Below are 22,821 nucleotides of genomic sequence, written 5' to 3' on the forward strand. Positions count from 1 at the left end.
TCATGTTTCAGCAGAATCATAGACAAAACAAAAATACGTTTCCAATGAAGCTGTCATCACACATCGTTCAAATGAAACCAATGACAATTCTATTATTTTCGTCAAAGTACGACATTTATTTAAAAAATATCACGTGGATTTAGCAAAACATAAATATTGTGAGTGTGTTAATACACCGATTTGAGTAAAAAAGATCCTGTGTTTTTTTTTCTTTCATGTCGCTTTGGTTTGAAGCTTAAAAACATTTCCGAAATGTTTGTTGTGTGTTTTTCGTTGGATGTGATGTGCAAATGTATGTGCAATGGAGTGAAAGATATCGTGTGCATAATAAAATGATGCCTCTAATACTATGATAATTTGGCCAATCAATGAATGACGTATACTTGATTAATACTTATATCAAAAATTGCAATTAGGCTAATGTCGAAATGATATCGAGAACAAATTACTGCTTATGTGAGGTTGGGGCAAATTCGATTGAGTATATTGGAATTCAATTCATAAAAACCGCTTGGCAATGTGTTATCAATGACGTGAGCACAAAGATTTCTTGGGATAGATCAGTCAAGTGTGGCGGAGTAGCGATCAGTGTTGGCGCAAACACAGTGGCGATATTATGTTCGGTCATTTTGTTCACAGCATGATGCGATGAAACTCTGCAAATTTGTGGGTGGAAATCACATCATTAAACCATCAAATAGAGAGTGTAAAAGCAAGCATTTGACTCATTGGTGGTATTACCTATTTAAGTGTTCGATAACAAATTTCAAACAATTGAAATGAGCTGGCGGCAACTGTTTAACTGCTTCACGCATTTTTATCACTTGCTCTCCGACCGATGTACAGCCTAAAAAAAGAAATTTTATTACAACTTGATAAACTAAAAGAAAAAAACAGTGTTTATTTGATAAATCAAATACAGAAATGAGAGAGAGAGTTTTTGGATACAAAAAAATAAAAATAAAATTGACTCACTCGTTGATTGGATAAACGTTGGATACGCATGATATGTGATTAGCGGCACAGGCAATAGCCTCAAATACAATTTCAAAGTGCCTGCAACGACGTTAATATTACTGTAAGCCGATTCGGACATGTCTGTCTTTTCGCCATGCCGATCTAGTGCTAGTTTTAACGCATCAATTTCGTCAGCAAACCCAGAAACTCGATAAATTCCCTCTTGTAGCATGCCACGGGCTTCGACTTCTTCGACACAACGTCTCACAACGAATGGGATTGTACACTGGTGCAGTGTGACAACGATCGTCAAATCGGAGCCAAACACACCGCGAATCTTTTTCATATCGGGCACACACTTGGCCGGAACCAATTCCGAACATTTATTATGCGCAATGAAACCACAATCTTCACATTTAACGCCTTGAGCGGTAAAACCCCATAGGAAATTCGCACAAAGTTCACACCAATTCAAGCCTTTGAATGTATGTATTTTGAATTTGTGGGATTTTTGATAAACCACTGGCAAAACGTCGATATCATCGGCACCGATGGATACCTGACTCTGTCCATTCGTATTCAAATGATTCATATTCTCTTCGTTTTGTTTCTGGGCATTTGTGGCCTTTGTCTCTGTTGAATTTGTCAGTAAAGCGGTGGTCAGTGATGTTGTAATCGATGCGACGTTATCATTCATCGGCGGTTGATTATCATATTTCAAACTCTTACGCAAATCATTCGAAAGTGCACGTAATTTTCGTCGATTCAATGTCATGTATGGGCTTTGTTGGTAGCTACTCTTTGTCTGTGACATCATCGCTTGGATGATTGGTGCTGCATGAATTTGCATGTAGAAATTTACTAGGCCATCGGCAACCAAATCGTGAATCGTATCGAATCGCTTGAAATCTTCTTTGAGAAAATGGCCACCGCTAGCGTTGGGTTTGTAGTAGATTTTATAGTGTTTGGTTCGATTGTTGAATCGAAGTGAAAGTGTGTAATAGTCAGTTGCGCCGGGGCTTCGTCGCACAATGTACGATCCATCGCACTTGTCATTTAGCAGAGTTTCGGATTGCTTATGATCCATCACTCCGTGATACTCATATCCATAATAATCGGGAAACGAATCTTCCTTTATATCGTCATCACGCAGCAATGCCTTCGGTGTTGGAGCTTCTAATTGGATTTTATATACTACACAAGAATGAAAAAAAAACATCAAGCGGAAATTGTTAATTGAGCGAATGGTATGAAACAGCAACAGCAAAAAAAACAACACTTACGCTCGGGTTTCCACACTTTGTGGACGGGAGAATTTTGCTCTGTTCCATTCGACATATTTTTGTTTATGTCGATCGACACTTTGATCAAATACTACTCAAACATTAAAAATAAATCCTTTTGTGTCTTCGGCACTGACACACTAGCAGCACAAACATGAAAGCTAAACTACAATGCACTGGAACATCGCGACTAACACTGTAAACAATTGAATGAATACAATAACATTTGTAGAAGGGAGAGAGTCTATGAATAGTAAAAAAGAGACGACACCACACGATATTAATAGAGACAAAAATAGTGTATGGGAATTGACAAGGCAATGAAAGCGAATTTTCGTTGTTGATGGAATTGTTTTAATGTTTTTTTTGGGTAATTTTTCAAAATGGTCACCATTCAATTGAATTAAATCAAAAATCTCAATGAAAAATCAAAAGAATTATTTTGTTTTTGTTTTAATTCAAAATTTCAATCAAAATACTTCACAGCATATCGGTTCATACTGTAAACCGACTGTAACACACTTCCAGTCAAATGACAGTTCGCATCGGTACACACCGAAAAATGTTCATACTGAAATTGCTTGACTCAAGCCAACGGTGTGTCAGCGGCAAAACGATTCTTTCTTTTCTTTGACGTTCTCGAAGAAGTAAAGTTGTGTCTCATTTTGCATTACACGTTTCGTGTCAAAAAATACAGACTTAAAGTAAGTGTTCGTTAAAAATTTGGCCATAAAATCAATCACAATTAAATTTTAAAACTGGATTGCAAATAATTTCCACAAAAATCATTCGGATGATTGGGATTTATTGCGATTTTTTCATACTTTGTGTCTGTGTGTCGCCTATTCAGTGTTCATATGTATATACGGATGGAAATGACCGTGCGGTGAAACGCAATTTCAGTTCGACTTGCGAAAAGGGTTTTTAATGATGAACAACTACCTACATTATCTGAAGGACTCCATAGCGATGTTCCGTCACATTTAAAATGAAGTGTGTGAAAACCAAAAATATTTCTGAGAAAAACCCAATCCGTCGAATACATGTGTGTTTCGCCCGTGTATCATATGGACGACAGTTGCGACGCGTTGAGGTTATGTTTATACACGCCTGTTAATCACATTGTTTTCTTTTCATTTCATTTCTCAAAACAGAATGCGTTACGTGGCTGCATACTTATTGGCTGTCCTCGGTGGCAAAGAATCGCCGTCGAACGCAGATATTGAAAAAATCCTCAGCTCCGTTGGTATCGAAGCCGATGGCACCAAATTGAGCAAAGTCGTTGCTGACCTTAAAGGCAAGAGCATCGAAGATTTGATCAAGGAAGGACGCGAAAAATTGTCCTCAATGCCAGTTGGTGGTGGTGCTGCTGTTGCTGCCGCTCCAGCTGCCGGTGCTGCACCAGCTGCTGAAGCCAAGGCTGACAAAAAAGGTACGGTCGCTAATTGCCAAACACTTCAATACACTAGTGCCGATGTTTTTTTTTTACTGTGATGAACACAATTTTACCATCTTTCGCATGAATTTACATTGATTCGACCTCTATGATCTGATGTTTTTGTCAAATTATCTAATTGAAATCATTTCGCTGATTGACCAATTTTACTAATGTGTTCTTTTTCAATTTGTCTATTTACAGAGGAAAAGAAGGAAGAATCAGAAGAAGAGGATGATGACATGGGCTTCGGTCTTTTCGAATAAATCAAAAACCCTTCGATTGTATTCAATTCGTTTTTCGCATCTGATGCGGGTGATTTTTACACAATAACCATCGTGTGTAAAATAATAAGTATGTTGTAATTAATGCCATCGTCAACAAACAAAAAATGAAGGATTCGAAAACACGGATTATTTCTATGAAATAATTTTCATAAAATAAAATTTTCCGAAAAACACACAAAAAAAAACAAACGGCTTTTTTTCCATTTGAAATTGTTTTTATTTTCATTTTTTGCTAATATGTAGATAAATAACAAAGGTAAGGTAAATTTTATTTTTCAATTGGATCGAGTTCATCGTAGAATTTCTCCACTTCAACTGGATCGTCGGTTATTATTTCCTCGTCCAAATCATTAACATGTTGCTCGTACAAAGCTTCTTCTTCGTCTAATATTTTTGAATTGAATTCGACTTCTTCGGCACGTTTCAGTTTTCGCAGTAGTCTTCGCTTTTGCAGGAATTCCCGTAGCACATTTTCCGATTGTTTTGCATTCACTTGCTCCTCTCGTATGCTCTCAAACGATGTGTTGAATGTGAACGGTTTGGTGTTGCTTGATTGATTTGATTGTTTTTCTTCGAACGATTTCCATGCTTGTTTCGATTTGGCCATGGTTTGTTTAACTCGGCCCATGATCAACGCATGGTTTAATCCGAACACATCGTGTCTCATCGGAAGTATTGATGAATTGGTGCTATCTTCGGTCTTGTTTTCTCCGCTTTGAAGTTCAAAATCGGTTTCTCGCAATCTGGTGAACGTTGGCTTGAAATCCTCTCCATAATCGGCTTTTTCGATTACCGAATCCAATTCATCGAAATACGACAATTGATAATCTCTTACAAAGGTCAAGTGTGGAATATTGCCCATCAATTGCATTTGATGCAGTTCATGACGCAATTTTCTGGCGATTGATTCCAGCTTTTTTTCGACTTGCTCAAAATCCGCACCCGATGCGGTCCAGAAAATATTCAATCCATGGTAATTCTGACAAACTTTAACTTGTGTAATCTCCAGCCCAAGACCACCCAATTCGTATCCAATGGGACCGCTTGCAATCAACTCCGTCACATGGCGCATGAACATTTTATTCAAAACGGTCGTTCGTCGTGCCGATAATTTCGATGGCACTTTTTTAACTGCATGAAGTGCTTCGGATTTTGGTATCGCGTGTTCACCATACCTAAAACTAGGCTTCCTTTTGCCCGTCATCAGCTTTTGTAGCATTTTCGATTGACGGCCCTCGTACGATGCACATCGTGACTGCAACTGTATTGCACTTAAATTCCGTAACAACGAATTCACTGAATTATTTAACTTGAACATTTTCATCAATAATTCAAATATCAATTTGAAAAGCCACTTTGTTATTTAGACTTGGCATGTTCGACTCACAAACGATTGAGGTTAATGCATTTGTTTTGGCTAATGAAATGACAGGTTTTACTCTGTCATCAAGAGGTGGAATTCATTGTCGAACCCTGCACCATATTTGAAACCAATGCAAGTCATTTTAACGCACACCAACACACCTCTTTGCCGCTCCATTTTGATAGATATTTTTGTTCATGTGGCACTTGTACGATAAATCATTACAGTGGTTGAGCACTTGCCAAACATCAACTGAAAATGCACTAATCCAATGAAAGTCACAGATCTGTATCGAAAAATTCGATGAAGAAATCGAAAAAATCACCAAAAAATCTGCCAAATTCCCATTGAAATCGCTATTTTCCGCAATAAATACAAAGTGTTTGCGTTGCATTTTCAAACATCGGGCAATACATAAATTTTTGTATTCGTAGCTGTCTTGATTGATTATATGAAAAATGTACGCACACAATCAAACCAACGGGGTACAGTAGCACCATTAGCAGCGTACATTGAAAATTTTGTATTTCTATGTGTCGCTGACATCCATGATGGGTGGTCACTGCTAAGAATCAAAAATTAAAAGAGAAAAAAAATATTGTGCTGTAAAATTCCTGTAAGAAAAAGAAACAAATCGAAATCAAAACGAATTTTCACAAAACCCAAAATCATTGTGTGAATGGTAAAAGGCTGTTCAAAATAGCGACACCGAAATCGAACGAAGAGGAAAGAAAAAAAAAAACACTAAATTTTGCGTTAGTAGTGAAGGAGACGATAAGAAAGCGGTGAAAATTATAATTGGTATTAGTGAAAATAAAGGAAGAAAAAAGAAGAAAATAAACCGCGTTAATTGGATAACATTTGTCATTTGTCAGAGAAAATACACAGCGAAAGCAAACATAATCTGCTAGTTCAGATCTAGGAATTTCACATTCAAGTGTAAGAGAACCACAGTTTTTTCGGAGAACTATCAAGTTGGATAAGTGAACAAGAGCAGCCAAAAATGTCGCAACCATTGCCCATTCGTTTCCAAGAGCATTTACAGGTAAGCAAGAATTGAACAGAAGAAAATATGCGGAACAATTATCATAATTAATTGCATCAAGTGAATAATTGATGCGTCAGTGGGAAGTGCGATGTTTAATTTTCAGAAATTTCATTAGGAAATTTCTCCAATCGAGACGACCGTTCGCTTCTTCTTCTTACTTTTCTTTGGTTCCACCATCATCGTACTCATCAATGACGACAACGACAGCGACATTGATTGAATGTACAAGTTGTTGTCATTGTCTTTGTGTTCACAACGAATCGAAAAGAACACATTTTAAACGGCCGGATTTTCCTCTGAAAAAATGTTGAGCATAATTTTAATGGGATTATCAACATTTCGATTTGGCTGTGATTTGCGAAAATCGCAGCATACCATTGCCAAAAACTACCGTTCATGTACGTTCGGAATGTGTGAGTGTATGCGTGCGCAAGAATCCAACTGTGTCGATGTGATACGTGTGTGAATGCCGAATAATCGGCTCGTTGCTTCTGCTGCTGCTGCTTGTGTGTGTATGAGTGTGAGTGTGAATGCTCAAAGAGTGCGTCAGTTTCGTTTTCATGTTTCAAGTCTTTTTTTTATTGTTTCGATACGTGTTGTTGTTTTTTTTCGATCTGTCTCTGTTTGTGTGACGATGAATTACAATAGGCTTCTTTGGTTCACTGACGCCCCTTTTCCAACGTAAAATCCGCCGCCGCCACCGCCACCGCTACGAGATTTTTTAATGCCTCTATTTAAGCTACATACTATTCTCTTTTTCGTTCATTCCTTCTCTACGAAAGATATGCGATCGCGTTAAACAGATTGTTTCGAGTGACATGCACTGCATCACAAGTGCAGTTCTCATAGTGTATTAAGCGATTGTCGACTAATACTATTCAATGCTTACATTTTTTGGATGGTTTCTTTTGTATTTTTTTCCGTTGTTTTTTTTGTTCGCTCTCTTTCGTTTCGCCGGATTGCTATTATTCTATTTGAAACTAAACGAACGAACGGACGTAGAAAAAAGATTTATGGCATTCAGCGAACGAACGACGATGATCGTGTGTTCAACGAGAGTGTGAGTCATTCAAACGGTTGAGCTACAGAGAAAATATGGGTCCATCCAAACAATCGTCACAACGAAATATACACACACAGAGCGAAACCATTGCGCATACATTTAGACAGATAAAAGGTGTGAATCGTTTGTTTGTTACATACGGAATGGAAACATACCCACAACACAAGCCAATCTGCCTCAATTTCTAATTAATATTCATTTTCTTTGCATTGATTGAATGGTGAACATGAATTTAGAAAATTACCCATTTTATTTTTAAATATTCATGTTGAACTTATCAACGATGATCACGAAATAATCCGTTCCAAACACGGACTAAATAACGGGTAATGGTTTCGCTTGGCATTTCCATGAATTGAACGAGTGACCGTGTGACGCAACTAGGTTTCTAGTTTAATACATTCGGCTCTTTGCTGTGCAAATATCTCGAAATCAGCATTCGATCGGTATGTACAACCGTTTCAATATGTGCGCGCTCACACTCGAAATGTGAATGGCATTGTGAACGCCACACTGACACTTTCGGCTTAATTCAAACGCTTGCATTCAATTGATTGAATATTTAGCAACAAAAAAATAGCGCTGCATAAGTAAAAGTGTGTGATTCTAATTTTCCATTTGATACTTTGCATGGCCAGTGTGATGCCAACGATATGTTCGTATCTGGCTGGCTGTGCATCAATCGAATACATACTTGCAACATTCTTACGTCTAACTGTGACGATTCCAAGTGCGCAAAATCAAATAAAAATTTACACTGATTTCTGTTTTTTTTTCATTCACCAATTGAAACCATACGGATCGGAGCTGTTAGTGATATTCGACTGTCGATTCGTCAATTAAGCATTACTCTTCATTCGACGCAATCACATTGTTGTCTGACTCTATTTTTGTGATGACTTCTTAAAATAAACAACGTCAACTGTTTGTCTGAATCAAACCATTGATTTCTACGTTTCGAATCGTGTAAATAGAATGTCGTCGTTGTACGGTCAGTCACGGGGCTAATGTGATAACAGGCGACAAATTGATCAGTTATTGAAGTGGTATATTTTGATTGTGAAAATTGAAAGTTTTATTTACTTTGAATTTCACGATAGATTGGACTAGAATATTTTCGATTTAGCATAATGTTTTATGGAAACACGAGATATTCGCATCAAACCGCCCCTTCATTCCGATTCAATTATGTTGTGACAACGGAGCACAAACCATCGTTGTCAACCATATTCCACACAAAAAAAGCCTTATCATAAGCCTCTTGTTGAGTATGCGTAAGCGATATCACCATATGTTAGCGTTTCCATTCTGCAGATATTCACGCCCAATGACTGTGTTGTACTCATACTGCTACTGATGCTGTTATCGATTTTTAGCACTACATGGAATGTACATAGGCTACTGTAGTGATTATTTTTTTCCAAGAAAATTTTAAGTCTTTAGGCCATTTTTTCGGACCGTAAATTTATTCATTTTACTCTAGGGGCTAACCACGGATTTTTTATTGACAAAATCTGTTTTTATCGCCCAATTTTAATGACATCCGTAAAAAATTGAAAAAATCTGTATATATTGAATTTTATCGTTTAATATCGACTATAAACGTTTAATGTGCTGGCGTCATTACCGATTCAAAAATGCTGGAAGTGGGTTTTGATGGATCCTCAGGATCGTTTAGTACTGCTCCCGGTTCTGGAAGTGGATCCCCAGGGTGGGCCAGGGCATTGTCAAACCCAGTCTGGTCCATCCTGAAGATCCACCAAAGCCCACTTCTAGAATCGGGAGCAGTTCTGAACAATCCTGAGGATGCACCAAAACCCGCTTCTAGAACAGTATGCATTCGTTAAAGCAAAAAAATTACTGCAGAAATCGAGCAAAATCGACCAAAATGTGATCATATCGGAATTTATTTGTTTAAATGATAAAAAATGTTAAAGTCGGTCATTATTGGTTATTTTTAGAACCGTGGTTAGCCCCTAGATTTTACTATCCATATTTTTTATTTCAAACTAAGCAATTACGCCTGAAAATGAAATAAAATCATGTTCATGTAATTCACTTTTGAGATAAACTGAAAACAAAATTTTACATTGTTTTCGTTACCAGTGTGAAATAATGTACAATGACCGTTAACATTGAATGTACATAAAACACATAAGTGAAGAATAGAATATCATAATATAAATTTTTTCAATTATTTTTGATATTATTAAAATGATTTATAGATAAAACTTGTGAAACAGACATTTCCAACGATTGAAACTACATTCCATGTAGTGCTGACGATAATAATTTGATGAGAAACATCAAAATAATTAAAACCCCTTAAATTTACAAGCTTCAAGAACGCAGAGCGGAGCGAAGCGACAATCTGCGGTCTTGTTTATCTATGTTTTCGACTTTCGACTTTCTGTCGATTTTTTTTTATCAGCAAATGTTTTCCCCCAATTTTCTGAAATTCCCGTCGAAAACGCTTCGGTACATTGTTGTTTGAGCGAAGGCACGCTTATTTTTGCTCAAACAGCAGTAAAAATATACTTCTCTTATACGACATGTTCGTGTGGAAAAGTAAAATGTAAGAATAAATTGAATTAAAAGAATGAATAAAAATAGCTCGGTACGGTCAAGATCAATAGCCGCTAAACGTCGTTTGCTATCGTAAAAAATAACCAACTCAAATTCACATACGAAATCAAATCATTCGAAACGAATTTAATTGTTTTGCTTTGTATGGTCGTCGTCGTCGATGCCTAGAGAGAGAGAGAGTCATTACTCTTGGTCATTTTCTTTCCGAACCGTTAATCAAATTAAACTCTGCCATTGGCGTATCGAATACGCAAAAAATAAGCCACAAATTTTCATGCTTGAAATGTCATATTATCCCGTCTCGCACCGTGTGGTGTACTACGTTCGATGCAAAGGTCTACGCTGCCGTTGTATACACGACGACTCAAGACACATTCTTACAGTGTATCGTTATCATGTGAGCGTTGCGATATCGCACAACACACAATGACAACAATATCCAATTGCTTGTGAGTGTGTTGTCGCCGCCGCCGCCGCTTGTAATTCACAAAATATTTCATATCATTTTGGACACTTGTGCAACATCTACTCGTTTTTTTAGTTCAATCAGAGTCGTTAAAGCACATGGATGTACAACAGCACAGCGTGTAGTCATACACAAAAACCACGTACACGGGCGAATTGACAAATTTACCGTCAGCGAACTTAGTAGGTCACGAAAGCTCTGGAAATACTAATAATCAATAACTCGACATTTTACTCAATCAATGCAATGTGGTCGGCTGAAGACTTATGAATCGAAACGGAATGCATTTAATTACCGACACATATTTTCCATCGCGGCACGTGAAAGAAAAAAAGATTTCGCGATTATGGAAAAACATTCTACATATTCTGAAATATGACGTGCAGCAATTTTATGAATGAGTTTGGGTCATTGCATTTCTTGCTTACGTCATTTACGCAAAGCAATCGAATTTATCATCCTGCATATTGAGGTCATGATCTTTGACGGCTTGTTTTTTTTTTCTCAAGGAAATGGGTTATTCTGGAACTTTTTTTGAAATACTATTTTTAAAATACTTTTTTTGAAGGTTTTTTTTTTAATTAAAGTAAAATACGGTGGAAATGAAAAATAAACGGATAAACCATTATTTCATAGAGAAAGAAAGAAATGTGGCGTTTTAAAATGAAGATAACCAAAACTGTTTCTTTTTTAATTCAACGGCTCATTTTTTTCCATTTGTTTGTTTATTGCGATTATCTTGATGAATGTTAAGTAGATTGCAGTGAAAAAGATAGAAAAATTATTTATGCGAAAATAAACATAAATCCACGTATAGTGTGATTGTGTATTCTGGGCACGTTTCACACCTATCAGAGGTGCAGCGATGCGTTTTGCTTCTTTCGATTCAATTAAGTAATTTATTTGTAACTTTTTTCATTCTTTCTCTCTTTGTTTCGCCACTCCATTGAGTGCTTTAACCATTCGCATTGAAATTGGCTTTCGAATGAGGGAAATAAACCGGTTGACAGATTTCTATGGAATTTTGTTCACCGGTTTTCCATTTATGCTGGTGTAGGTTTTTTTATGATTGATTTTTTTTTCGCATAGATTGCAGAATGTCAATAACACGCGGCTGAGTCGCCGTATTGAATGAATGCGAAAGATAGAGATAGAGAATTACTAAGCAGCACATTTTATTTGACTAGATTACTGACTTCCTTTTGCACACTAAGACTATGCCGCGTCTGCTTGATACGGGCTGGTACTTCAGCGCGTATGTCGTAAATGTATAATTAATTCAACTGGAAGATAAACAGACAAATGATGATACGAAATCACATAGCAAACTCTGAGAATATTACACATTGAATACATAACTAGTAGAGCTAGTGAGGACGATGTTGCATATTTACACAAATACATATTTCAAACGTCAAATACAATGTTTTATTTTTCTGAAACTGGTGACCGTCTTTTTCTCTCTTTCCTAATTCGATTCAATTGAAAATGCCCTTTCACCGAGACACACCGACGACGATGATGTCAATTGTCCAAAATTGAAAGTGATGAAAGAGTGCTCCTAAATAGCCAAAACCATGTCTAAACATATGACATACACAAAATTGGGTAAATCATACACGCATATCACTGGATAAAATGGTCGGTTTTGCCTGCAATGCGGTTTTGAAAAGAATTCCTGAAATTTCCCTCTTTATGATCATGTATAAGAGTTGAAATGGTTTTATGCGGAAGAATTCATGAAATGAGCCAAGCGCACCATCATCTAGTTTATGATTGCAATTTTCTATTTTTATGGTAAAAGATAAAATTTGTATCGATTTCGCGTAGCAACAGCAACAGTTATCAGAAGTTTAAGAGAAGTAAATGTGGACGAAGAAGCAGTAAACGCGAATGCACACAGAGTTAGCAAGCTTACTGCGGAAAAGTATATACACACGTTGTACGTAGGAGTTGCTCGAATGGGGCCAAATATCGATTTTCCATCTTTTCGCGAAGGTGTTTATTTTCCTTCGTTTCTTATGGTTAATCCAATGAAAGTAATGGCCTTACATCCATCCTATTTAAACTATCGCACTTCCATACTGAAATGGATACCATTTCAGAGTAAAATCGCTTCATTTAGTCAGAATGCGATTTTAAAATTAAAAATTCCATTTGGCAAATGATATTCATGAACGAAATGTCGATAAAAAGAAAGCAGAGATGAACAATTCAAATCGTTGACAAATGAGTTCAAAGACATTTAAATTGCAATGCTGTTAATGAATTGCATCATCATCCAATTAAAATGGAAAGCCGTGTGCAATAATGGAATTTACAATCGTTTTTTTTTCTCCTTTGTCATTTACAGCTCACAAATGCCGGCATCAATGCGAATTCCATTTCGTTTACGACGCTCACCATGGAGTCGGACAAATTTATTTGTGTGCGTGAAAAAGTCGGCGACAATAATCAGGTAGTTATCATCGATATGAATGACACGGCCAATCCAATTCGTAGACCGATTAGCGCCGACTCAGCAATCATGAATCCAGCAAGCAAAGTCATTGCCTTGAAAGGTATGTAAATCGTTAGCACTAGCGCGCAGACAAATACACACACAGTCACATTTACCAAAGTCATAACCGTAAAATGGAATAATTGCATTTTTTTCAATATTTTTTTTTCTACAGCTGCAAAAACCCTACAAATTTTCAACATTGAAATGAAATCGAAAATGAAGGCGCACACAATGACAGAGGAAGTGGTGTTCTGGAAGTGGATATCATTAAATTCGTTAGCGCTTGTGACGGAAACATCAGTGTATCACTGGTCGATGGAGGGTGATTCAACACCTCAAAAGATGTTCGATCGGCATGCAACGCTGAACGGTTGCCAAATCATCAACTATCGCACCGATCCAAAACAACAATGGCTGTTGTTGGTTGGAATTTCCGCATTGCAACACCGTGTCGCTGGTAATATGCAATTGTATTCGGTTGAACGTAAAGTGTCGCAAGCAATTGAGGGTCATGCAGCCGCATTTGCCACATTCAAAATGGAAATGAATCCAGAACCATCGACTTTGTTCTGTTTCGCTGTGCGATCGGCACAGGGTGGTAAATTGCATGTGATCGAAGTTGGTACACCAACAACTGGTAATTCACCATTCACAAAGAAAGCGGTCGATGTCTTCTTCCCGCCCGAAGCTCAAACTGACTTTCCGGTTGCAATGCAAGTGTCCGCCAAATATGATGTCATCTACTTGATCACGAAGTACGGTTACATTCACATGTACGACATTGAATCGGGCACATGTATATTCATGAATCGTATTTCGGCCGATACCATTTTTGTGACGGCACAACATGAATCCAGTGGCGGCATCATCGGCGTGAATCGTAAGGGTCAAGTGCTATCGGTGACCGTTGACGAAGAGCAAATCATTCCATACATTACGAATGTACTACAAAATACCGATTTGGCCTTACGAATGGCTGTGCGCAACAATCTATCGGGTGCTGAAGATTTGTTTGTCCAACGTTTCAATGCATTGTTCCAGAATGCACAGTACGCTGAAGCGGCCAAAGTGGCCGCATTGGCACCGAAAGGCATCCTACGAACGCCACAAACCATTCAGAAATTCCAACAGGTTCAAACGCCAGCGGGTGCCTCATCACCACCGTTACTGCAATACTTCGGTATTTTGCTCGATCAAGGCAAATTGAATAAGTATGAGTCGTTAGAACTGTGCCGTCCGGTGTTGTTGCAGGGACGCAAACAACTGTGCGAAAAGTGGCTGAAGGAGGAGAAGCTTGAATGCAGCGAAGAATTGGGCGATTTGGTGAAACCAACCGATTTGACATTGGCCTTGTCCATTTACTTGCGTGCAAACGTACCGAACAAAGTGATCCAGTGCTTCGCCGAAACTGGCCAATTCCAAAAGATCGTATTGTATGCCAAGAAAGTTAACTATACACCTGACTACGTCTATTTGTTGCGTTCGGTGATGCGAACCAATCCGGAGCAGGGTGCCAGCTTTGCTGGTATGCTTGTCGCTGATGAGGAACCATTGGCCGATATTAATCAAATCGTAGACATTTTCATGGAACAAAATATGGTGCAACACTGTACCGCCTTCTTATTGGATGCGCTGAAACGGAATCTACCACAAGAGGGTGCGCTTCAAACGCGCTTATTGGAAATGAACTTGTTGTCAGCACCACAAGTTGCCGACGCTATTCTAGGCAATTCAATGTTCACCCATTACGATCGCGCACACATCGCTCAACTGTGCGAAAAAGCCGGCTTATTGCAACGCGCTCTGGAGCATTACACCGATTTGTATGACATCAAACGTGCTGTGGTCCATACCCATTTGTTGAACGCTGATTGGCTCGTCGGCTTCTTTGGCACACTTTCCGTCGAAGATTCATTAGAATGCCTGAAAGCCATGCTTACCGCTAACATTCGCCAGAATTTGCAAATTTGCGTTCAAATCGCCACGAAATACCACGAACAATTGACCACAAAGTCGTTGATTGACTTGTTCGAGAACTTCAAGAGCTACGAAGGTTTATTCTACTTCTTGGGCTCGATTGTCAACTTCAGCCAAGATTCTGAGGTGCACTTCAAGTACATTCAGGCCGCCTGCAAGACCAACCAGATCAAGGAAGTCGAACGCATTTGCCGTGAATCGAATTGCTACAATCCCGAACGTGTTAAGAACTTCTTGAAGGAAGCCAAACTCACCGATCAATTGCCATTGATCATTGTTTGCGATCGCTTTGATTTCGTGCACGATTTGGTGTTGTATTTGTACCGTAACAACTTGCAAAAGTACATTGAAATCTATGTGCAAAAGGTGAATCCATCACGGTTGCCAGTCGTTGTCGGTGGATTGCTCGATGTCGATTGCTCTGAGGATATCATCAAAAACTTGATTCTGGTCGTCAAAGGTCAATTCTCTACCGATGAATTGGTCGAAGAGGTCGAGAAACGTAATCGTTTGAAGTTGCTTTTGCCGTGGTTGGAATCACGTGTGCACGAAGGATGCGTCGAACCAGCAACGCACAATGCATTGGCCAAGATTTACATCGATTCAAACAACAATCCAGAGCGTTTCTTGAAGGAGAATCAATATTATGACAGCCGTGTGGTTGGTAAATACTGCGAAAAACGTGATCCACACTTGGCATGCGTTGCATACGAACGTGGACAATGCGATCGTGAATTGATTGCTGTATGCAATGAAAATTCACTGTTCAAATCGGAAGCACGCTACTTGGTGCGTCGTCGTGACACCGATTTGTGGGCTGAAGTACTATCCGAAAGCAATCCATACAAGCGCCAATTGATCGATCAAGTGGTGCAAACCGCTTTGTCGGAAACTCAAGATCCCGATGATATTTCGGTCACCGTCAAGGCATTCATGTCAGCCGATTTGCCAAACGAATTGATTGAATTGCTTGAGAAGATCGTTTTGGATTCATCGGCCTTTTCCGATCATCGTAACTTGCAAAATCTCTTGATTTTGACCGCTATCAAAGCCGACAACACTCGTGTCATGGACTACATCAACCGTTTGGACAACTATGATGCTCCGGATATCGCGAACATTGCGATCGGCAATCAATTGTACGAAGAAGCGTTCGCTATTTTCAAGAAGTTCGATGTCAACACCTCAGCCATTCAAGTGTTGATTGAACATGTCAACAATTTGGAGCGCGCCAACGAATTTGCTGAACGTTGCAACGAGCCAGCCGTTTGGTCACAATTGGCAAAGGCACAATTGCAACAAGGCTTGGTGAAAGAAGCTATCGATAGCTACATCAAATCCGATGACCCAAGCGCATACATGGACGTCGTTGAAACGGCCAGCAAAGCCAATTCGTGGGATGATTTAGTGCGTTACTTGCAAATGGCACGCAAGAAGGCACGCGAAAGTTACATTGAAAGTGAGTTGATCTACGCCTATGCTCGAACTGGCCGCTTTGCCGATTTGGAAGAGTTCATTTCGGGACCAAACCATGCTGATATCCAGAAAATCGGCGACCGATGCTTCAACGATGGCATGTACGATGCAGCCAAGCTCCTCTACAACAATGTCAGCAATTTTGCTCGTTTGGCCATCACATTGGTTCACCTGAAGGAATTCCAAGGCGCTGTGGATAGTGCACGCAAAGCCAACTCGACACGTACATGGAAAGAAGTGTGCTTTGCCTGTGTCGATGCGCAAGAATTCCGTTTGGCACAAATGTGCGGTCTTCATATTGTCGTTCATGCCGATGAGCTCGAAGATTTGATCAACTATTACCAAGATCGCGGCCACTTTGATGAGTTGATTGCTTTGTTGGAAGCTGCTTTGGGCTTGGAACGCGCTCACATGGGCATGTTCACCGAATTGGCCATTCTCTATTCGAAATACAAACCATCGAAGATGCGCGAACATTTGGAATTGTTCTGGTCACGGGTCAATATTCCAAAGGTGTTGCGTGCCGCTGAATCGGCTCATTTGTGGTCGGAATTAGTATTTTTGTACGACAAATATGAGGAATACGATAATGCTGTGCTCGCCATGATGGCTCATCCAACTGAAGCATGGAGAGAAGGTCACTTCAAAGACATCGTCACTAAAGTAGCCAACATTGAATTGTATTACAAAGCAATCCAATTCTATTTGGACTACAAACCATTACTGTTGAACGATATGCTATTGGTATTGGCACCACGTATGGATCACACACGAGCTGTTAGCTTCTTCACGAAAACTGGTCATTTGCAACTTGTAAAACCGTACTTGCGCTCTGTGCAAACGCTTAACAACAAGGCAATCAATGAAGCTTTGAACGAACTACTGATCGACGAAGAAGACTACCAAGGACTACGTACATCAATCGATGCATTCGACAACTTTGATAACATTGCACTCGCACAGCGATTAGAGAAACACGAACTCACTGAATTCAGACGCATTGCCGCATACTTGTACAAAGGTTTGTATCGACTTTTGCCTATTTGGTGGGCATTTTTAGACAGTTTACACCAATTGCATTGAATTCTTCGATAAATTACGTTAAATTTTGGCTTTTGGACAGTTTTTTTTTAATGAATTGCTCATAACCTGAATTGGTTTCTTTTTTCAACATAGGCAACAACCGCTGGAAGCAAAGTGTTGAACTCTGCAAAAAGGATCGCTTGTTCAAAGACGCAATGGAATATGCCGCCGAATCAGGAAAACAAGAGATTGCCGAAGAGCTATTGGGATGGTTCTTGGAACGTAAAGCATTTGATTGCTTCTCCGCCTGCCTTTATCAAGTATGACCATTTAATCTCTTGACTATTTGTGTGAGCATTTTGCTAAATAAGCATTTGATTTCAGTGTTATGATCTATTGCGACCCGACGTCATCATGGAACTGGCATGGAGACACAAGATCATGGATTTTGCAATGCCGTACATGATTCAGGTAAGGAAACATATCATCAAGACTTCATGTTCTTTTTCTTTTTATTTTTCTTCTTCTTTTGATTGTACTTTTCTCCTTTTTTCACAAGAATCTTTAAAATTCCTTCGAGAAAAGGGTTTTAACGTGGATTTCATTTCTGTAAAACAATTGTCAATCAAAAAATATACATGGTTTATCTAACTATACACACACAATTGTGTAGAACAAAGTTACCAAAAATTTCGACTAAATTCAATCGTCTCTCCCCCCCTTTGATGAAACTATAGGTAATGCGAGATTTAACCACAAAGGTGGAAAAATTGGAAGCAAGTGATGCACAACGACAAAGGGACGGTGAACAAACGGAAGAGAAACCAATCATTTTGCCTGAGCCACAGCTGATGATCACGGCCGGTCCAATGGGCATGGTACCACCGCAATACGGTTACGGTAACGTTCCACAACCAACAGTTGCTTATCAACAACAGCATCCATACCAAGGATATGGCATGTAAAAACATCATTAACTCAGCAGAAATAAAAATAATAAAAATAACGCAACGTGCAAATTAGAGAGCATCAACTGGTTTATCTAACGTTTAATCAGAATCAAACAACAAAAACACACACACACACACAAGAAATTTTGAAAATTAAATTAATCATGTTTGACGTAAAATCATAGCGAAAGATGTACAAAAAAAAGAAGCGGGAATATTGAGTATCTGTTTTTCTTTTTTTGTGTCGAAATTATGGAACCAGTTTGAAGGCCACTTTTGTGACACCTGAGACAAAGTCTTGCACAGCATTTAGTTTCCATTAGAATAAAGAGAAGAAAAAAATACACAAGTGAAGGTGAACAAAAAATATGATAAAAAATCTAAGCTGTAGTATCAATAACCTTCTTCACGGATTTAGTTTCGTCTGTTTAAATTAATTCTGAATTAACTTTTGTTTCAATAGAAATACGTTGCCGCCGTTGTGTCAAGAATTAATGAAAAAAATTGTCAACTTTTGCTAATTAATAATATTATTCTGCATAGAAATCGAGTTCTGTACATTTAGAGAGATATGTTAATGTTTATGTTATATTCAAAATAATATTGAAAACAAAAAGTCCTACACACATTTATATATAAAAAAACAACAACAAAAACAACAGCCCATAAGCTTTGTTCAAATAAGAACCAAGCGTTCGAATCGAACACTCTGTACGGCACACATACACAACACTTTCCAATAGCTACAGTGAAAGATGGTCCGACAACCCCTTTCATATTCTATTACAACATTATATAACTTTATCGTTTAAGGCAATTTAAATTGATTTTAAATAAAGTATATTTCTATCAATAAATTGATTTCATTTTGGTTTGCTTTTTTTGGTTTTTTATAAGTTTTTTTCGTTTCTTCTTTTTTCGAATCCGATCCATTGGTTTTAGTTTAGTCTTTGCCTGAAAAAATTGGTTTATTGGACAATAATCCAATGATAATGGAATGTCGCTCGTAAAGTCATTGGAAGCCGCAAGCAAATATCCATAGGAAAACCAAATTTCTTATCACATTGTATATATCGCACTAAATATTCACTGACTAAACTTCATTGGTCCTCATTGACGCCAAGTCAGTCTAATGAGCGTCTTATGCAAACATTATCCATTATTAAACAAACAAAACGAGAAAAAACACTTAAAAATAATGATTTAGATGAGATTTTAGTTAACAAAAAAGACAAAACGACTAGACATGTAACGAAGATTAGATAAATAAAACGTCAAAAATAAAAACAAATCTTCTGAATATGAACATTGAACACTCTATGTCATTAAGACAATAGCTTTTTTTTCTTGAGACACATCACCTCGAAAATAATAAATGGATCAAATAGACGAGCATAATTCAGGTTATAACATTAACAGTAAAAAAACAGACTTGAAAAACTATTATACTTAACCATGATACTGATGATCGAAGTGATTCGACTCGATAAATATACTAACAGACATTACTTATGGCCGTATTTATATAAAAAAAGAATTAATCCCTATTTTGAAATGAGTTGTGTTTTTCGATTTTCATCTGTTCCAGAAAATCAACAAGTTTATTTTACTTATCGAATTGAAAATGGTTTTACAATGAGTTCAACTAAGCGTTTTGAAGTTTCTAAACAGAATAGTTTTTTTGTGTGCGAAAAATTATTCAAATTCCACTTGAGTTACATAAAAAAATTCCATGCAAATATGTTTGACTACAAGTAAAAAAATGTATAAAATGCTGAATAGTTCTTGTTCTGAATGAGTTAATAACAATTTCAAATAAAGTTTAATGAATGAAGTGAATTCACGGTGTGATTTATTCATGTTTTTTTTTCTTGTTTAGAAAATAGAGACAAATCAATTCGCTGAAAATTCCTTTTGACGGTCTTTTTGTTCAAAAGCAGCTAAGCAGTGGCATTTTAAATAGATGATTTGTGGAATCGATTCCATCAATTTTTCTGATTAAACACATGGGGAAATCAGCACCTACTTCCATCTTGAGTCCTTGTCACTATACTTACTTCATAAATGGAAATGCAAATAGCTCACCGCATTGGCTGAAATCCAAACATAAAATTCAATAAGTTGGATCGTTACTTTGAGTCATTGATAAACTAATTGCAAAAGACAACACCAATTAACGAAAAATTCTGGAAATTCACTGCAAAGCAATTAGTCAGAGGTATAAAATGCTCGTTCTAACTGAAAAGAAAAAAATGCTATGGGAAGGAAAATTGAATATGATTTTTAGCGTGTTAAAGTACAAAATTTTAACATAAATTCGGGTTTCTTTATTTATTTCTATTGAGTTGTATTACAAATTATAGGTTTTGTTCATGTTATTTATTCAAATGGGATTTTTCTTATTTCAACTACGAACATTTATAATAACGGTATTTTAGATCTATACTATTGACGACGTCTGATTTCGATCAGCTTCAAGTCCATCTCTGTTGTCTTCCATTTGGTTGCCAAGTAATTGGACTCGTTCAGGTAAATCATTACTTTGCTGACATTGTACAACGGGTTGGCCAACAATTTTTCACGCTAACGAATCGTAAGTCACGATTTATTGCGACTGGATTGATAGCGAATGGACGGCGTCTATTTTTATCACAGACGACGAGCTTTTTCAATTGTACTGACCAGTGAATAAACGGTAAAATGTCATCTATGCTGACGGCTCCATTAAATCGCACCTCATCGAGATCTTTGAGGCTCTGCGCCGATGCTGTCATATTTGTGTAACGCTCAATTCCCAACACTTTCAAGTTTACAAATGGTGACAAATCGATATCTTCTTATTGAGAATCATTTGTGCAAAGTTCAACGAGAGACTTCAACCGGCTTAGTCGGTCAATTTCACCTTGGATAGCAGCTATCATAGAAACATGCAACTGTTTATATACGCCTTTAGTATGTAGTACATCCAAGAGATCAAAACCGATTAGTTCATCTGACTCACTTATGTATAGGTCATCTAATTTGACTTCCATAAACGCAGTTTTGTTTATTTCAAGAAAGTCTGAGTTCGTTGAAAATGATCGAATTGATGGATTTAGCTGGAAAAACTTTTGAAACTTATCTATGTCAACCCTTGGTACGTTATCATTATACCATTTTAAATGCTCGAGTCTCAGGAATTCATGGGAGAGCCATTCATCATCAATCTCAGTAGTATCAATTTCCAAGCATTTCATGTTCGTACAAAGTCCAACAAAACGCTAAAGTAGTGGTCCATCACCTATTGTACACCAACTCAAGTCAACACTTTCAATTTGGTTCATCATTTGCTTCGGCATCTTTTTGACTGCTTCCAAATGAGGGAAGTGATTTAAACACATTTCCTTTACTGATTTGAATGCTTCCCAATCAACATTAGTCGAATTCAGTCCTCGACCGCCACTAATTAACAGAATCTTGGCATATTCACGCAGACCAACGTATTCGCTATCATAATGGAAAACATATTCTGGCATTTGCTGCTGATAAAAATGCCCTACAACTCGTTGCATTCGCGTACAGGTTTGTGCAAAGGAATGTAGATCTTTGATGGATAGATAATCGAACACTTTTTCCAAGCAATCGACGTTCAGCTTGAAGATTTGCGGTGATGGTTTTACAACGACCACGTTTTGTTGTTGTTCATTTGCTCGTTTTGCCTGTTTGTCATCGATATTTTGTAGTTCCATTTTGGTGCTGTGTGGTGTGGTCTTTCGTTGTAGTCAAAGTGAATGACGTAATCGACAAGTGGAATCCTAATTAAAGATCATCAGAAGGAAATATTCATTTGAAATGATGGTAATAAAAACAATGGGAAATCTTTTTGAAACCTTCCATTTCGAAATCATTAATAAATTATTATTGATATAAACCTTACCAAAGTTTTGCTCCAAGAAATATTGGAACGCTGACTCATCGGCTTTAAATGGCGTCGTATTTCTGTGTTTGTGGTCGTTGCACAAATACGTGTGATTGTGTGCTATTTCACGACAGTACGAAATACGTAAACGAGTTGTTCTCTAAATGGATCGAAGCTGTTGCTGTGTTTATTTCGTTCGATAAGCAATATTTTTGGTTTAACTAAATGCCAACAAATTATTTTCTTTGAAACTGTTTCGAGTGACTTATTGAGTTGTGTGAATGCTTGCAAACTAAACTCTCAACTGACCTAACGTTAAGCGGTCGGTGAATTGGACAGATAGATTGGTGCTCATTGAATCGGTTGAAATTGAGACAACCGCTACATCGATACACGGTATCAATCCGCATCGTAAAACTGTAAATGAGAAATGCGCCGTTTTAATTGGCAACATTGGCAAGGGACACATTGGCGTATGAACATTTTTCAGAGCCACACTTCAATAA

At 37.8% G+C, this 22,821-nt stretch overlaps 4 protein-coding genes across 4 annotated transcripts; 2 read left to right on the top strand and 2 right to left on the bottom strand.

Moving 5' to 3' along the window:
- Positions 1–87: 87 nt before the first annotated feature.
- On the bottom strand, positions 88–2,770 carry LOC129568971 (beta-chimaerin). Its single transcript, XM_055447321.1, has 5 exons — positions 2,632–2,770; positions 2,241–2,484; positions 976–2,151; positions 742–847; positions 88–656 (listed from the first exon to the last, which is right to left on the bottom strand). The coding sequence occupies exons 2-5, from the start codon at positions 2,293–2,295 to the stop codon at positions 494–496; spliced, it is 1,500 nt and encodes a 499-aa protein (XP_055303296.1). The 5' UTR covers positions 2,296–2,484; positions 2,632–2,770; the 3' UTR covers positions 88–493.
- A 16-nt stretch (positions 2,771–2,786) lies between these two features.
- LOC129568990 (60S acidic ribosomal protein P2) lies at positions 2,787–4,151 on the top strand. Its single transcript, XM_055447346.1, has 3 exons — positions 2,787–2,944; positions 3,395–3,672; positions 3,880–4,151. Exons 2-3 carry the CDS (start codon positions 3,396–3,398, stop codon positions 3,939–3,941), a joined length of 339 nt encoding a protein of 112 aa, XP_055303321.1. The 5' UTR covers positions 2,787–2,944; position 3,395; the 3' UTR covers positions 3,942–4,151.
- A 4-nt stretch (positions 4,152–4,155) lies between these two features.
- LOC129568981 (uncharacterized) lies at positions 4,156–5,416 on the bottom strand. The gene has a single exon (XM_055447334.1). It carries the CDS (start codon positions 5,284–5,286, stop codon positions 4,231–4,233), a length of 1,056 nt encoding a protein of 351 aa, XP_055303309.1. The 5' UTR covers positions 5,287–5,416; the 3' UTR covers positions 4,156–4,230.
- Positions 5,417–5,790: 374 nt separating this feature from the next.
- LOC129568964 (clathrin heavy chain) lies at positions 5,791–19,274 on the top strand. Its single transcript, XM_055447310.1, has 7 exons — positions 5,791–6,126; positions 6,201–6,370; positions 12,842–13,049; positions 13,164–17,465; positions 17,621–17,787; positions 17,852–17,938; positions 18,205–19,274. The coding sequence occupies exons 2-7, from the start codon at positions 6,329–6,331 to the stop codon at positions 18,430–18,432; spliced, it is 5,034 nt and encodes a 1,677-aa protein (XP_055303285.1). The 5' UTR covers positions 5,791–6,126; positions 6,201–6,328; the 3' UTR covers positions 18,433–19,274.
- The last annotated feature ends 3,547 nt before the right edge of the window (positions 19,275–22,821 follow it).

This window comes from Sitodiplosis mosellana, unplaced genomic scaffold (assembly GCF_009176505.1).
Source record: "Sitodiplosis mosellana isolate CC-2019 unplaced genomic scaffold, AAFC_SMos_1.0 Smas_scaffold_1, whole genome shotgun sequence".
Lineage (NCBI taxonomy): Eukaryota > Metazoa > Arthropoda > Insecta > Diptera > Cecidomyiidae > Sitodiplosis > Sitodiplosis mosellana.

Bases quoted from the DNA above. Each gene is read 5' to 3' on its own strand.
- LOC129568981 (XM_055447334.1), bottom strand. From the start codon at position 5,286: ATGAAAATGTTCAAGTTAAATAATTCAGTGAATTCGTTGTTACGGAAT.
- LOC129568971 (XM_055447321.1), bottom strand. From the start codon at position 2,295: ATGTCGAATGGAACAGAGCAAAATTCTCCCGTCCACAAAGTGTGGAAA. The intron at 848-975 runs GTGAGTCAATTT...TTCTTTTTTTAG, and splicing joins AACGTTTATCCAATCAACGA to GCTGTACATCGGTCGGAGAG. The intron at 657-741 runs GTAATACCACCA...ACAAATTTGCAG, and splicing joins GTTATCGAACACTTAAATAG to AGTTTCATCGCATCATGCTG.
- LOC129568964 (XM_055447310.1), top strand. From the start codon at position 6,329: ATGTCGCAACCATTGCCCATTCGTTTCCAAGAGCATTTACAG. The intron at 6,371-12,841 runs GTAAGCAAGAAT...TGTCATTTACAG, and splicing joins GTTTCCAAGAGCATTTACAG to CTCACAAATGCCGGCATCAA. The intron at 13,050-13,163 runs GTATGTAAATCG...TTTTTTCTACAG, and splicing joins CAAAGTCATTGCCTTGAAAG to CTGCAAAAACCCTACAAATT.
- LOC129568990 (XM_055447346.1), top strand. From the start codon at position 3,396: ATGCGTTACGTGGCTGCATACTTATTGGCTGTCCTCGGTGGCAAAGAA. The intron at 3,673-3,879 runs GTACGGTCGCTA...GTCTATTTACAG, and splicing joins AGCCAAGGCTGACAAAAAAG to AGGAAAAGAAGGAAGAATCA.